The sequence below is a fragment of the Haliotis cracherodii genome, unplaced genomic scaffold (assembly GCF_022045235.1).
Source record: "Haliotis cracherodii isolate W230 unplaced genomic scaffold, xgHalCrac1.p SCAF_10, whole genome shotgun sequence".
Classification (NCBI taxonomy): domain Eukaryota; kingdom Metazoa; phylum Mollusca; class Gastropoda; order Lepetellida; family Haliotidae; genus Haliotis; species Haliotis cracherodii.
Window position 1 is genome coordinate 32,038,376 of NW_027266265.1, and position 17,071 is coordinate 32,055,446.

The 17,071-nt window shown below is 40.9% G+C and overlaps 1 protein-coding gene across 1 annotated transcript; it reads right to left on the reverse strand.

The window, feature by feature from the left end:
• Positions 1-961: 961 nt before the first annotated feature.
• Positions 962-15,706, reverse strand: LOC139449151 (cyclic nucleotide-binding domain-containing protein 1-like). The gene is made up of 14 exons (XM_071230624.1): positions 15,530-15,706; positions 15,225-15,303; positions 12,599-12,712; positions 11,523-11,566; positions 10,624-10,792; positions 9,393-9,541; positions 9,089-9,222; positions 8,239-8,300; positions 6,887-6,965; positions 6,402-6,534; positions 4,394-4,503; positions 3,153-3,303; positions 1,590-1,657; positions 962-1,134 (listed from the first exon to the last, which is right to left on the reverse strand). Exons 1-14 carry the CDS (start codon positions 15,606-15,608, stop codon positions 1,006-1,008), a joined length of 1,500 nt encoding a protein of 499 aa, XP_071086725.1. The 5' UTR covers positions 15,609-15,706; the 3' UTR covers positions 962-1,005.
• Positions 15,707-17,071: the final 1,365 nt, after the last annotated feature.

Genomic DNA, 17,071 nt, shown 5'->3' on the forward strand with positions numbered 1-17,071 from the left:
AACCATAGCAACATGACCACTTTCAACAAATAAGTTTAACAGTTTATTTTACTTATATATATTTTTAGTAAGCCATCACTTAACAAATATAGGTACAAAGTTAACTTTTGGCCCATGATTCATAAATACAAAAAATATTGTTAAAAACATACAAAATAAAAACAAATATTGTTAGATTTGACATTTTGGATTAAACATTCTGCTGCAATAAGATTGTATACCAGACATGTATTTTTTATCACACAACAAAGTTCATTCATTAAAACAATATATGTATACATGTTTTTGCCGGTCACAAGAAAGGACAAATGTATGCTATGTTTTTCTCACTGATCTTCATGATCTTACCAGTGTCTTGGAGGCTGACTGAAAGTAGTTATTTCACTCAAGTCTTTGAGTTCTGGATGTCAGATAGGTGTTCCATTCCCGATGAAGCAGAGTTAAGGTATGACCAATAAGGGTAGAAAATCTAGTGTAATAACATCCTGATTATGTGCACTTGGGTATAGCAATTCTCACATCTATTGACTTAGGTCCCTAGGACCAAGTGATATCTGTTTTCTTGAAATTTTGTCATAGTCTCTGCTTACTATGGAATACTGGTTTTAAATGCTTGTGTTTCTTCAATCTTGCTAAGATCTTTTACTCCAATACGATGCCACAGCAAGAAGATCTGACAAACTACAGGTGGTGTGTCAGGGGAACTGGTCATACAGCCAACTGACTGAGATAGTATTGTTTCTGTTATTTCTGTCAGAATGATTGTTAGTGTTGCTACAATAAATAACAACCCAGGTCATTGGACCACAGACAGAGTAGTCTGCCCTTGAGTAATGTTTCTCATTGTTGCAATATTTCACTGGTGGTGTGTACGAGTACAAGAGCCGTTATCTAACAGCAACTGGTATCAGCTGAATCATAGTTTGAGAATATCTGGTACAAAAGCTCCCATTCCTGTGCCAGATTTCATAGTTTGTCTTTTCAGCATCTTTGGACTTGAGCCTTTCATTTTGTCCAGCGACCATAGCCTGGTCGTATGCCGCGTGAGTTGATAACATCTACAACAACGCTATGTTTGAACTCGTTCCACTCCCGCTTCAGTTCCTGCTGAATATATTCCTCCTGAATATCCTCCTGCAATAAAGAAGCCGACCAGTTACCATGGCAACACAGTCACTCACCCATCTCCATGTTCAAATATACCTTGGTTAAAATCACCATAAGTGCATCTCTACCTTGGGTATATCACCAACGTTTATATCTGCCTTGGGTAAATCAACGTTTATATCTACCTTGGGTAAATCACCAACGTTTATATCTACCTAGGGTAAATCACCAATGTTTATATCTACCTTGGGTAAATCCCCAATGTTTAAATCTACCTTGGGTAAATCACCGTTTAAATCTACCTTGGGTAAATCACCAACCTTTATATCTACCTTGGGTAAATCACCAATGTTTAAATCTACCTAGGGTAAATCACCAATGTTTAAATCTACCTTGGGTAAATCACCAACGTTTATATCTACCTTGGGTAAATCACCAACGTTTATATCTACCTTGGGTAAATCACCAATGTTCATATTTACCTTGGTTAAATCACCAAACGTTCTTGTATTTGACTGCTTGAACAACTGTATTGTAACTTCATCAAGTTCTGAAATTACATGGAAATAAATCTTGAAGTGGATTTCTCGGGTGATTGTTGCATCACAGACTCATAATAACCTGCACCAGAAACACCCTACAACAATCATCCTCCCTCTCCACAATGGTCCAATTACTCCCCCCATTCAACACCCAGTAATACACTTGCCACACACCCTCTCTCCACTTACCCAATTCTACACCAGTAATACACCTGCCACACACCCTCTCTCCACTTACCCCATTCAACACCCAGTAATACACCTGCCACACATCCACTCTCCACTTACCCAATTCTACCCCAGTAACACACCTGCCACACATCCACTCTCCACTTACCCAATTCTACCCCAGTGATACACTTGCCACACATTCTCTCTCCACTTACCCAATTCTACCCCAGTGATACACTTGCCACACACCCTCTCTCCACTTACCCAATTCTACCCCAGTAATACACTTGCCACACATTCTCTCTCCACTTACCCAATTCTACCCCAGTGATACACTTGCCACACACCCTCTCTCCACTTACCCAATTCTACCCCAGTAATACACTTGCCACACAGCCTCTCTCCACTTACCCAATTCTACCCCACTGATACACTTGCCACACATCCACTCTCCACTTACCCAATTCTACCCCAGTAATACACCTGTCACACATCCACTCTCCACTTACCCAATTCTACCCCAGTAATACACTTGCCACACACCCTCTCTCCACTTACCCAATTCTACCCCAGTAATACACTTGCCACACACCCTCTCTCCACTTACCCAATTCTACCCCAGTAATACACTTGCCACACACCCTCTCTCCACTTACCCAATTCTACCCCAGTAATACACTTGCCACACACCCTCTCTCCACTTACCCAATTCTACCCCAGTTATACACTTGCCACACAGCCTCTCTCCACTTACCCAATTCTAATCCAGTTTTACACTTGCCACAGACCCTCTCTCCACTTACCCAATTCTACCCCAGTTATACACTTGCCACAGACCCTCTCTCCACTTACCCAATTCTACCCCAGTTATACACTTGCCACACAGCCTCTCTCCACTTACCCAATTCTACCCCAGTAATACACTTGCCACACAGCCTCTCTCCAGTCACCCAATTCTACCCCAGTAATACACTTGCCACACACCCTCTCTCCACTTACCCCATTCTACCCCAGTAATACACTTGCCACACACCCTCTCTCCACTTACCCAATTCTACCTCAGTAATACACTTGCCACACAGCCTCTCTCCACTTGCCCAATTCTACCCCAGTAATACACTTGCCACACACCCTCTCTCCACTTACCCAATTCTACCTCAGTAATACACTTGCCACACAGCCTCTCTCCACTTGCCCAATTCTACCCCAGTAATACACTTGCCACACACCCTCTCTCCACTTACCCCATTCTACCCCAGTAATACACTTGCCACACACCCTCTCTCCACTTGCCCAATTCTACCCCAGTAATATGGTACTCTTGCTAAACACCTTCGATCCTCTCTGGTTTGATAATGCCGAGTTCAATATCTGTTGCCGTGACAATGGAGCATGTGATTGGCTCATCCAGGAGCACGCTCAGTTCAGCAAAGGAGTCCGATGGTTTCAGTCTTCCCATGACCACTTGCTTTGTCTTCCGTTCCTGCAACAAGACGAAGAGTTGAGAGTGTTTCTTGTTCTGCTCTACTTGCCGAACGTGAACATCTTGGGTGATGCAGTTGCATGCTACATATGTTGGACAGACCCTAACACCAGAACAACGGACATTAATTCCTGCAGATAAATCACATCTGTCTGATTCTGAGATGATAGATACTGATCCAGAGCTGATTGGTTACCTGTACAAATGCAGGGTTCTATTGTCTATATCCATAATTGAAGGTAGGGAAATCTGTGATTTAGAATAAGATGTTATTTCTAATGTTCAAGCAGTCATTAAATGGAGAATCTCACCCGAGTTTTTTTATATCAAATATATCAACACAAGTTGATAAAAGTTGAAAAACTCTGAGGCATGCCAAGGAGTTTTCCACTTTATTCAATGAGTGTTGATATATGCAATATCAAGACACTCAGGTGAGATTTTATTTATCTTCCAACATCATTCATTTTTTCAGTTTGTAGACAGTAATAAGCAGTGTCTTAAGTGTAAAATGTACTGCAACAGCTTCAGTAGCAGAGCCATTAGTGATGTCATTTGATTGTGATGTCTTAGAACTGTGAGGGTTCCCTTTGAGAGAGAATGCTTCAGAAAACGAACAGATAACGTTTATATTTTACAATGTAGATAAACGTGTTTTCAGATTGGTGAGTTTTATTGAGTATTCAATAATGGATATTGCATTGGGAACCTACAACATCGGTGGACTAAGCCCCAGCATTGATGCAGCTTTCTGGAAAAGGTAGGGTGCATTTTGTGATTTGGCAGTTTTCCCATCTAGAATCATGTACTTCTGTGGAAAATGTAACACCATATGAGTAAAACATAGTGATATACTATACACATTTTTAGTATATCGTAATATCCGGTTCTCACATTATAAATTTCCGAATGTATAACTGTTTAGTGAATTCAAGTGTTTTCAAAATGGGATGTGCAGGTTATTGAATCTGCAAATGAATACAAATTATGACCAATTTGTCATGACAAAACGTGTGAACCAGGAGTTTAGAGTTACCTACCCTTGGCATGTGCTATACTCCCACTGAGGGAGGACGGAGGTGAAGATTACCTTCTGTCCATTGTGGAGAGTGTGTAGGACCTCGACCTGTCGCAGCACATGGCACTCCCCACTCTTGATGAAGCCGATGAAGGGAGACTTGTAACCCTCGGACACAACCACTGGAACACCAGACATCGGGACTTGCATACCGGGTTGACATGTGCCATCATGTATAGCCAAGTTTCATATTAGGTGGAAAGATGTGATCACTAACTAGTCATTGAGTGAGTGGGGCTTTATGCCATTGTTAATAATGATTCATTGGTGCACCAGTGAGAGACTGATATTTCTGACAAACAAATAAGCTCTTGTTACATAAAAAAATTACCAGAAATCATGAAATGCATCTTGAACACAGTATTAACTGATATCATATCATGACTCATCACCACCTGTAATACGACAGGGTTAGAAATTAACACTAGCCGCTAGCCCGGGGCTAGTACAAATTCCTACAGGCTACACAATTTCCCCATTGTTTTAACAGTTCAAGGGCATTTAATATTTACCTGGGCCAGTGAGGCTTTTCAGTTCAGTTCTAACACTGTACAACCTTGCCTATAATACGACCGCACTGTAGAAACTTACAAACCCTGTCTCTACAACAATACGGACTGAAGCACTACAGCAAAGCCTACAGAGTTGTAAACAGTTAAGTAAAGTAGATTTATGTTTGTCTTTGCTTTTGTTTCTTTCAGCCCTATGTTAGCAATTGCAGGGAAGACCAGAAATGTTTGAAGATCTTCTTACATTATACCAGTGTTGGAATTGAGCCTGAATATTGACTGCTTCAACAACAACGCCAGTTGGCTGTTTAGTGGTATTCTGTGTATGTATTGCTGATAGAGTTATCTGCCTTGCGCTCACACACGCATGTGTGTATTGTGGTGTACTTCCTGCCATTGTCCCATGTGCGCCGGTGATCCAGCAGTATGATAGATAATGCTACGCTCAATAAGAAGTCAAGATGAGTGTCCAGGCTGTATACCAACAAGGGCAGTTTGTTGTTCCAACTACTGGTGCAAGGCTATCCCAACTCCCCCTGACCCAAAGAGTAGCCAGTGTGGCGGACAGTACCTGTGTTGGGTGGGTATGTCATCCATTCGATGAGGTTTGCCACTTGTATGAGAGGTTGGCGAGGCCACACTCCCCCTGACCTAAACAAGACCAGTAGCCAATGTGAGTGACAGTACCTGTGTTGGGTGGGTATGTCATCCATTCGATGAGGTTTGCCACTTGTATGAGAGGCTGGAGAGGCCACACTCCCCCTGACCCAAACAAAACTATTAACCAGTGTGGCTGACAGTACCTGTGTTTGGTGGGTATGCCATTCACTCGATGAGGTTTGCCACTTGTATGAGAGGCTGGCACAAGGCTATCCCAACTCCCCCTGACCTAAACAAGACTAGTAGCCAGTGTGGCTGACAGTACCTGTGTTGGGTGGGTATGCCATTCACTCGATGAGGTTTGCCACTTGTATGAGAGGCTGGAGAGGCCACACTCCCCCTGACCCAAACAAAACTATTAACCAGTGTGGCGGACAGTACCTGTGTTGGGTGGGTATGTCATTCATTCAATGAGGTTTGCCACTTGTATGAGAGGCTGGCACAAGGCTATCCCAACTCCCCCTGACCTTAACAAGACTAGTAGCCAGTGTGGCTGACAGTACCTGTGTTGGGTGGGTATGCTATTCACTCGATGAGGTTTGCCACTTGTATGAGAGGCTGGAGAGGCCACACTCCCCCTGACCCAAACAAAACTATTAACCAGTGTGGCTGACAGTACCTGTGTTGGGTGGGTATGTCATCCACTCGATGAGGTTTGCCACTTGTATGAGAGGCTGGCGAGGCCACACTCCCCCTGACCCAAACAAAACTATTAACCAGTGTGGCTGACAATACCTGTGTTGGGCGGGTATGTCATCCACTCGATGAGGTTTGCCACTTGTATGAGAGGCTGGCGAGGCCACACTCCCCCTGACCTAAACAAGACCAGTAGCCAGTGTGGCTGACAGTACCTGTGTTGGGTGGGTATGTCATCCACTCGATGAGGTTTGCCACTTGTATGAGAGGCTGGCGGGGCCACACTCCATACTGATCCCCTGACAGGAGGACATTCAGCTTCTCTGTGTGCTCTCGCTGACGGATTTGCTGCAATAGATATGGAAAGTAGTTACTTAATCACAGCAAAATCCTGTTTTGTGATCATCGGCTGATATCAGATTTTATTTTTCGATATTATTATAATCCTACAAAAATAACAACTGAAATTATGGCATTATCTAATGTCACTGACACATCACCAGTCCTGATATTTTTCCTTTCCCTAAGTTCAACCCAACTATAACTGGTTCCTTTCCTACACACATACATGCATGTCTGCCTAACAATATCTATAGACTGCCATTGTACTTATTTATCTATCTTCAGCTGATAACCTGGAGATGGTCCCCTTGGTTAACTGGATATTTTCACAGTACTACGTCCATCTAGCGGGACTCACCTCTATGACCCTGTTGTAGTCGGACACGGATATCTTTAATAATTCCACTGGGGTTTCATCTGTATTGACACTCAGTACTCTGAAGACAGACAGGGTAGGTCACAGGATAGGTCACAGGATAGATCACACAAAGGTCACAAAGCTCACATGATTAGTCACAGAATTGATCACGTGATTGGTCACCCGTGAAGATCCTGGGTAGAATAGGTCTTCAGCAACCCATGCTTGTCGTAAAAGGGAACTATGTTTGTCGTAAGAGGCGACTTAAGGGATCGGGTGGTCAGACTCACTGACTTAGTTCATGCATGTCATCGTATCCCAAATACGTAGATCGATGTTCATGATTTCAATCACTGGATTGTCTGGTCCAGACTCGATTAAGTACAGACCGCCGTCATATAGCTGGAATATTGTCGAGAAAGGCGATTTACAGCAAACAAACACAGAATTGGTCACTTAAAGGTCACATGGTTGGTCACATAAAATTCAAATGATTGGTCACATAAAGGTCACATGATTGGTCACATGATTCACATGATTGGTCATATAAAAGTCACATCATTGGTTATATATAGGTCAGATGATTGGTCATACAAAGGTAATATAATTGGTCATATAAAGGTCACATGCTTGTTTACATAAAGGTCTTATGGTTGGTCATATATATTGGTCACATAAAGATCCACAGGAATGGTCACATGAAGGCCCAAACTGTGTCTTAATAGCCATTTATTAGTGCTGAACATATGGAGATGAAATAAGCATGTTTAAGTTCTTTTTGCAAGATCTGGAACTGTGGAATATGTCTTATCTTTACATACAATGTGAATACAATGTTTTTGAAAACAAGAATAATTTTTTTTATTTCAACAGACATTTTGTTGTTCTGTGATATTGAAACTAATTTGAGAGCTGGCATATAACCAGTGTTCCAGATGTGTCCAACTCTGCTGTTTGCTACAGCTTCAAAGTATGTGGTCAATCATTTCTATGTATAGGTCATCAGCAACCCAGGCTTGTCGTAAAAGGCTAATAAATAACAGGATCAGGTAGTCAAGGCTTGCTGACTCGATTGATGCATGTCATTGTATTCCAAGTGGGTGGATCGATGCTCATGATGTCAATCACTGGATTTTCTGGTCCAGACTTGATTATTTACAGACCACCATCATATAGCTGGAATATTGCCGAGTGTAACGTTAGACAACGAACAAGCAACAAGCTATCAATTTATTGATGTGTCCTTCTCTTCCACCAGTATGAATTACTCATTAAATGCCTTGAGCTCTGCCTGTGATGAACTGGTATTAACTCTAAGATCTATAATCCTGAACAGTGGTGTGTTTGCTTACTTGGTGTTGGCTGATCTGTCCTCAATCTTCACCAAGGTGCCAAAACATTCTCCTACTTCAAGCTGTAACACAGAGACATCCATGAAGCATGAAGCATCCACACCTCTGCTGTCAGATGTTCCTACAACCCTCAGGACACAGGACAATGATGATATATAAAGCATGGGCGGATACAGCTTTTTTGAAAAGGGGGGGGGGGGGGGTGCACAATTAAGATCTATTTATTGTCTTTGGTGGGAATTAAGAAATAAAGATTTTTTTCGAAATAAAAGGGGGGGGGGGGGGGGGGTGCGCACCCCTGCACCCACCCTCTGTATCCGCCCATGTAAAGGCATTTCTGGGAAGTCTGTTACCGTATTTTCTTGAGTATAGTGCGCACCCATGTATAATGCGCACTCCCCTCTAGCGGGTTCAATATTTTGGAAAAAAAGAAATTTGAATATTATGAGCAGAAAAAAATTACACCGTACCCTTTCAGCGAAGTCCGGCAAACAAACGGGTGCTGAGAAACTTCGTCAATACAAATTCAAATTTGAGATAAAAAATCACCAGACATGTCTCCATTAGGGACATACTTTCAGATATTCTGAAGAGACCTGGGATTTTAAAAATAATTTGTTCCAGATAATTTTGCCTCAGTATTTATAAAAAAAATGATTGTTTGATGGATGTCCGAGAGGTCCTGAAATAAATGTGATATGAAAAAAATTGGTTCAGCTGCATCTTTTAAAAAAAGGGTCTTGAAGCAATGACTGGAACATATTCTGTCTCGACAAAGAAAACCATTTTAGTACTATTTTCATAATTACCTCCACAACATCAGCAAGGCAAATCTGTTGCTGGTACCTACCTTCTCATTAACCTCATCCTCTATTGGCGTGGGTGAGCGGAACTCCATCTGGGAGAAGTGGATGTTGAGGTATGGTGATGTCAGAGGCAGGACAGAACCTTTCAGAACCATGTGCAGACCTGAGTTGCCGAATACTGAAACATATTCACATCCTTTAACACCATGTACAGATCCGACATGATTCTTGTAAAAATCTTGTTTGTTAGTTAGTCAGCTATTTCAAAGAGGCCCATAAATTATCAAATTTGTGTCGACTATTATGACACACATAATTCAAACACTTAGGACAGTAAACAGCTCCTACTTGTGAAGTTGTCCTCCTTCCAGATCTCGAGTTGGGCGACCACACAAAGCTCCTTCAGGACATTCAAGGGCACACACTGGGCGAAGAACGGGAACGTGCGCAGAATAGAAAACACCCTGTCATTGTCCACTGCTGTCCTCTCGAAGGGACTGAAAAAAACCACACTTGGTCCACAAATTGGAAGTGATATAATGGATTCTATATCAACATTAAGTGAACTTGGACAAAAGGATATCAACAGGTCAACTTGTGCCTTCGAGTCTCTATTCAGCACATATTTTCTCACTTTCACTTTTCAGCATGGTTATTATTTTCTGTATGGAATTTTTGAAAGCAAAAACATGATGATCTAAGATCTAAATTAATTCTACAACGAACTTACAATCCAAAATAGATTTATTAACCTGATTCTGTGTAAGAAATGTTGTAATAAAACCCCAAAACACCCTACAAGCACAGATTGGACTGAAAACAGAAAAAACATCAGTACATATTTTCAAGAATGCTCAAACAAGTCTCATCTCAGAGATGTTCATAACTCTTACAACTCGATCACACTGAAACAGAGCCATTTTGTCTTTAAGCAACATCCTACAAATTAGGGCTGGGACGGGTTATTCGGGTACTCGGGTCGGGTGGGTACTGAGTGGGACCTGGGTACCCACAGGACCCATGGTTAGTCATGTGATATATTGTTTAATGACAAAAATTATCTAAAACTCTATGGTTAAACTACAAGTCACTCATGTTCCCATTTCTTCCTGACTATGCACCCCTTCCTTCTGACTCGTATATGTTTGAATAAAGATAAAACTTCATACAGTAAACTTCAGTGTAAGCATGACCAGATTGTTTTACACGTGTATCTAAATACATTTTGCGAGGGCAAACTTTTCCCAATCAGACAGTTTGGACCTATCTCTTGAGACCTACAGCATGTACCCGGGGAGGGTCGGGTAAAAAAGGGGGTTGGGTACCCGGGTAGTGAGTGAGTGAGTGAGTATGGTTTTACGCCGCTTTTAGCAATATTCCAGCAATATCATGGCGGGGGACACATTGTGCCCATGTCGGGATTCAATCCTGGGTCTCCAGCGTGACAAACTAACGCTACACGACCACCCTGAACCCTGGTAGTAAATCTAGACTCGTCCCAGCCCTACAACAAATCCAGTTGAGTGTTCCATACACCCTACAATCCTATGAAAGGGAATACAGTGCAACCTCCACATACAGTTTTCTGAGAATCCTCCGCAGCGTCCTGATGTTTGCAGCTCTGATAGCCACTGGGTCCTCACTCTTGCGTTCCTTGTGAAGCAAGGGGAGATAATCACTGACATTGTGAGACTCCACATGGGTCTTTATTTGCTTCTTGATAGGTTTCTTCTCATGTGATTCACTTCCTGTTGCAGAACGAGAGGGATATTGAGATCACTACATGAAGGGCTGTCAGATACCATTTATCTTACAGCAACAATAACACATCCAGAGTTATCACCCTTGCATACCAATCAGATATGCTCTGCTATATTTGCTAAACTGCGTTCAAGATTACTGCACTTATTTAGCAATGAGCATGTGTGTATTACTGCTTGTACTGGTCCAGATTAATGCTGGTTTTGTAGTGCTAGCCCTCCGTGACACTATCCCACAGTTTGACATGGAAACCTCATTCAGACACAGTAAACTGACTACGAGTTGACCAGTCCTTGTTTAAGCCCCTCAATGCCACGCGCCAGGCATGGTTACAACAAGTACCATTTCGTTATGGTTTTTTTGTATGATTTTTTTGTGTGTTTTTTTTGTTTTGTTTAACGCCACACTCAGCAATATTCCAGCTGTATGACGGCAGTCTGTAAATGATCAAGTCTGGAACAGACAATCCAGTAATTGACATCGGGAGCATTGATCGACGCAAATGGGATATGATGACATGCATCAACCTAGTTATCGAGTCTGACCACCCAATTCCTCTTATGGCAAGCATAGTCACTTTTTACGGCAAGCATGGGTTGCTGAAGACCTATTCTACCCAGGATCTTCACCAGTCTGATGAGGCCAGAGACCTAAAACAAAGGGCCTAATGCCTGTCATGGAGGACAAAGTGGCATCCTTGCTCTATATGGAACTCACCTGTAGCTTTATGACTCACACTCAGTGTCGAACCACGATTCTCCCTGTAACAAACAGAACTATTTTTTCAAATAAATTATTAATTTGAACATTATTAAGGGACTGGTCATTTATCATATTGAGGGAAGAGTGGGGAGGGGGGTAAGCATGAAACAATGTCACATGTATTTGGGGGAGGCGTGAAAACATGTTACATAAAGTGATGGGGGGGTGTCAGTAGAAAATGACAGTCAAAATCCAATCCCACCATAAATACAAGACCAGTCCCTGAAGTAAAGTAGAAACTTATAGGACTTCTGAAAAATGTGAAGACTTCTTAAGCCATTCTTTAATTCAGAGAGTATACCCATTCGGCTGCATCACTACAGATTATATGTCCTGATTGAAAGCAACGTGCCTTTGACAAGGGGCTTCCAGCATTGGGCTGCATCACTACAGATTATATGTCCTGATTGAAAGCAATGTGCCTTTGACAAGGGGCTTCCAGCATTCAGCTGCATCACTACAGATTATATGTCCTGAGTGAAAGCAATGTGCCTTTGACAAGGGGCTTCCAGCATTCAGCTGCATCACTACAGATTATATGTCCTGAGTGAAAGCAATGTGCCTTTGACAAGGGGCTTCCAGCATTCAGCTGCATCACTACAGATTATATGTCCTGAGTGAAAGCAATGTGCCTTTGACAAGGGGCTTCCAGCATTCAGCTGCATCACTACAGATTATATGTCCTGAGTGAAAGCAATGTGCCTTTGACAAGGGGCTTCCAGCATTCAGCTGCATCACTACAGATTATATGTCCTGAGTGAAAGCAATGTGCCTTTGACAAGGGGCTTCCAGCATTCAGCCATTCATTTACGAGGGGACAGGTAATTGCGAGTAGATTATTCTATATCTTACTCATCATCATTTTAAGAATGGAAATAAACAAAATCTTCTGATATGTCAGCCTGACAGAACTCTGAAGCTCTGAAGTCAGCATGTTGCTCAGATGACATCATGGTATCAGTTTGTGAGGACATGAACAATGGATGTCTCTGGATGTCTCTGGATGTATGAACGGTACTGATGTGTCTCACCCTCTCTTCTCGGTGTGGATTGGGAAGCCTAACTTCTTGGGAGGTTTGACAAACATCTTGTGGTAGTTTGCCATGAACTCTCGATGTGCTTCCTCTGACGTCTCATTGTTGTCTCTGCAATGTGAAGACGAAGGGGTAGTTGCCTTAGATGTGATTTTAAATATTTCTCTGTGAGTGAGTTAAAATTTAACATCACATTGGCACTGCTTCAGCCATATAGCAACGAGAACAAGTGGATATACATTGTTTATACCAGTGCATCATGAACACAAAGTTAATCTGTCAAACATACTTTGGCATAACAATATCAAAATATTTCTTACATTACCAGTGATAACAACAATTTCAACAAAATCAGATCTTACTTTTCGCTACCGCTACAACGTCACAACGACCTTTCGCAAACTTTGACCGACCAATGAAATGACTGACAAGAAATCGACATTAGCCAATTGGAAGGCAGCTTTCTCGAGCTTTACGGCTCTAGTTTCAAACTGGCGACTACGCTTCGAAACATATTTTGACGTATTCTCGATTACAAAAGTTAAAACTGACCAAAACAACATTCTGGAATGGCTTATAGATGGCCTAGATTGTATGGATATAATCATAAAACCCGTAACTGTCGTTTGGAATACCCTCTGTTATATATTTCGAGGTTGCATGATTAGAAAACACATTCCGACTGTCACTTTCAGGATCTGGTAAGCGATGGTCTGATTGATTGGATGAAAGGTCATTCTGACGTGACTTGTAATGGGATGTCCTCAGATCTTTGTTTAGCGGTAGCGAGAACTAAGATCTGATTTTAATGAGATTGACATTACAAAAGCTGGAGTGAGTGAGGCAGGGTTTTAATCAACGCAAAATAGTGCATCCGAAATACATACAAATTGAGAATGCACAAAATAATTTTAATCTTGAAAAGATAGATACCAAAAGATAATCGATTATTGTTTTTGTTAGAATAAAGATTTTTATGTATTATTAACAATTTCTTATTAACAGCAATTATAAAATATTGTGGTTTTTTTCATTTTAACTACAGTCCATTTGATTCCATCTGAGACCGATGAATTGCTCACTAACTCAAAATCTTATAATTGCAACAAAACCAAACAAAATGTGCAAAGCGACATGAATTGGACAGACCAACTCTGATGGTTTATCTCATAATTTTGGACACCCGAATAAAAAAATTGTTTAACAAAATTAATGATCATCATATTATTGACATTTTTCGCCATCCCATACCAGGGAGGACCAGTCGCTCATGAAGCAGCCAGGTGGGCAATTTCATGTTACCGGGTATATGTTCTCTGGTTTCATACATGTATCTAAACAGTTTTTGCAAGGGCTACAGTTAAACTATTCCCAATTAGACATTGTGTACCTACAGTGGGTACCTGGGTAGGGTCGGGTAATAGGGAGTTGGGTACCCGGGTAGTAAATTTGGACTCGTCCAAGCCCTAGTGGTCAACCTTCATCCTCTCAGCTGGTAAACCAATGAATCTGGGACATGCGACTGGTGGTAGATGGTATGAACAATAACCCATGTTGTCAGGACATTGATGACCAACTGTGTCACTACCTGATCCACGCGACAGGTGGCTTTATGACAAGTGTGAAGAACTGGAGACCTGTACTACACAACATTGGTTGAGGACCAAAATACTCATCTTTCGTCAAAGGTGTGGTCCTTAAGGAGTTGAGGCCATGAAATGGGGTTTAACGTTGCGTCCAAGATTATTACACTTACATACAGCAACGTGCATGCACGTGTGTTTGTGTGTGTGTGGCTGCTTGTACTGGACTGATGCCAATTTTACAGTGCTAGCCCACTGAGATACCATGCTGCAGTTTAACATGAATACTCCAGTCAGACACAGTATACTGACTCTGAGCCAACCAGTCTTTGTTTTAACCCCTTAATGAAGAGCACCAAGCAGGGTAACAACAAGTACCATCTTTTAACGTCTTTTGGTATGACTCGGCCAGGGATCGAATCCCAGACCTTCTGCTTTCCGGGCGGACACTCTACCACTAGACCACGGAGGCTGTCGTTCAATTGAGGAAGGTTGAGTAACATGTTTTACCAAAGAATCCCCATTGGCTGATGAAGAGTAACTATTACATCCTCATATATTGTCCTCATTTCAACAGATTAGCTTCTCAAATAATGACCAAATTGCAGCTAAGGAACATCGGCAAATAGACAGTAAGAGAGGAACCAATAATTATTATAATTTGTAAAAGAATACCAACTCCAGTTTACCTTTAAATACAAAAAGCCTTTATGAGAACAATAGAACTAGACACAAATTTTTTGTTCTCGATGATGGATGTCCCGCATATCAACATTAAGTAATTGAATTAATATTCTTGTTTCCAATGACTTTTCACAATTGAATTTTTTCATATGTTATTTGTTTAGTTTATGTTGGAAATCTATAAAAGAAAATATGATTCTGTGACATCTTTCCGCCTGCAACTTCAAGTACAATAAGTTGTTTCTTAATAGTTCTTAAAAACAAAACAAACGGGCAGGGGCTATTTTAGTGACAACATGTAAATAAGTCTGCTCTCTAATGTGTTTGCTGTTATCTCAATTTAGGTAATTTTTTACCTGTTCTTCATTCCATCAATGCTGCATAATTCCTGTAACTTGTCGTAGTCTATAACTGGTGGGTTTTTTATAACAGGAACTGTGAAAAAAATCAAAGATTTTACATTAAAATAAAAGATCATACAATTTATCAATTTTACTGAATATTAAAACATATTTCTTGTGTACAGGACTTAACACCTATGGCATCTACGCATGCAATATGATTCATTTTGCTTATTACGAAACGTGATCAAACATTCCTTTTAAAATAATTCTTTATCTAAATGTTGTTATGCATCAGCTGCTCATTCATCCGTCCTCACGTTTGTGTTGTGTTTTTCTTGAATCCCGCACATTCCACGAAAACGTTTGAGGTTTGTCATTCCGTTTGACGAGGGCCATGATTACTAAGAAATAGATATGGTTCACTGTCCCTTCACAGAAATCACAATTCAATTATCCTATTTTCTTCGAATGGTCAAACGGGCACCTGTATCCACGCCGCCATGTTGTTTACACCCGTGACTAAGCACGACTTCTCGCCAAATCTCGCGGTACGAGCAAACTCGCACTCTGTCAACTATCAATATTTATGTCACGATGGCAGAAGTGAAAGGGGCGCCTAATTCGGATTTCATTTGAGAAGGACGTTTATGTAACTCGTAACAGGTGAGTCAGCTGCAAGTGTTTTGTGTGAATATACAATACTAAAAAGACGCACCAGCAGTGAAGGCAGAGCTGTTGATTGATTAACGCTAAGCCGCGACGTTTGATTGTACCTGTGAAGCCCAATCAATAATTGATGCTCATCAAGGGCGCGCTTGTCATTGAACTACACGGATGGCGACATTAGGTTTACACGCAACGCAGATTTGGAATTATCTTGTTTTAATCCCGCGACACATATTCACGCGAAATTCTCTACTTTCACTGAGACTGACTTATAATATGGTAATGAACTTATTTCTGTACATTTGATTGCTCATGACAAGTCAATTAAGTATGCTGAGGAGGGTTTTCCGTTTTTAACATCACACGTCCGTCTCAAAAACTCCATATATTGTTGTGGTTAATTTTGATCATTTTTGCTGTATGTCAATTTGCATTTAAAGTTAAAAAAATGATACATATGAACTTTAAAAAACCCTGATATTTTGTGTTCTAATAGTTATTTCCCAATCGTTTACATGTGAAACATCCAGTCCTGCTTGACAACGGTATAAGGATCTATACCGAAACGTCGCTTTTTACAGTATTAAAGAAGTTGTTATCCATAAAATTGTGTCTATCTTGTGAAACATCTGTTTAACATTTATATTAAATGTATATATATTTGTGTACTGTTTTCAACTTTGTTGAAAGAGTTACATATCAAGGATTAGACACGAGATTTATAGCATCAGTACAAACACTATTGATAAGTGTAGTATATGGCAATGTGTATATTTTTATAACACATGGTATTTTCCATTCATTAATAGATACACTGTTTTTATAAGAATAAGAAAGTGTCCATTACTATTTTTCAGCCTCATACTTGTGATGTTTGTTTGTTGTTTAACACCGCACTCAGCAATATTCCAGCTTTATGAAGGCAGTCTGTAAACAATAATCGAGTCTGGACCAGACAAACCAGTGATTGACATCATGAACATCAATCCATGCAATTGGGAAATGATGACATGTATCAACCAAGTCTGCGAATCTGACCACCCGATCCCGTTAGTCGCCTCTTATGACAAGCATTGTTGCCCTTTACGGCAAGCATGGGTTGCTGCAGACCTATTATATACTTGTGAAGTTTAACAATAATTTCAGGGTTTGAGATCAGTTACAAAGAAACAAGTCAGTAAAGTTTATTATCT

Coding starts and splice junctions, on each gene's coding strand:
- LOC139449151 (XM_071230624.1), bottom strand. CDS start 15,608: ATGGCCCTCGTCAAACGGAATGACAAACCTCAAACGTTTTCGTGGAAT. Junction 15,304..15,529: donor AAGAAAAACACAACACAAAC/GTGAGGACGGAT, acceptor TTTTTTTCACAG/TTCCTGTTATAAAAAACCCA. Junction 4,504..6,401: donor GACATACCCACCCAACACAG/GTACTGTCAGCC, acceptor CTGGTGTTCCAG/TGGTTGTGTCCGAGGGTTAC.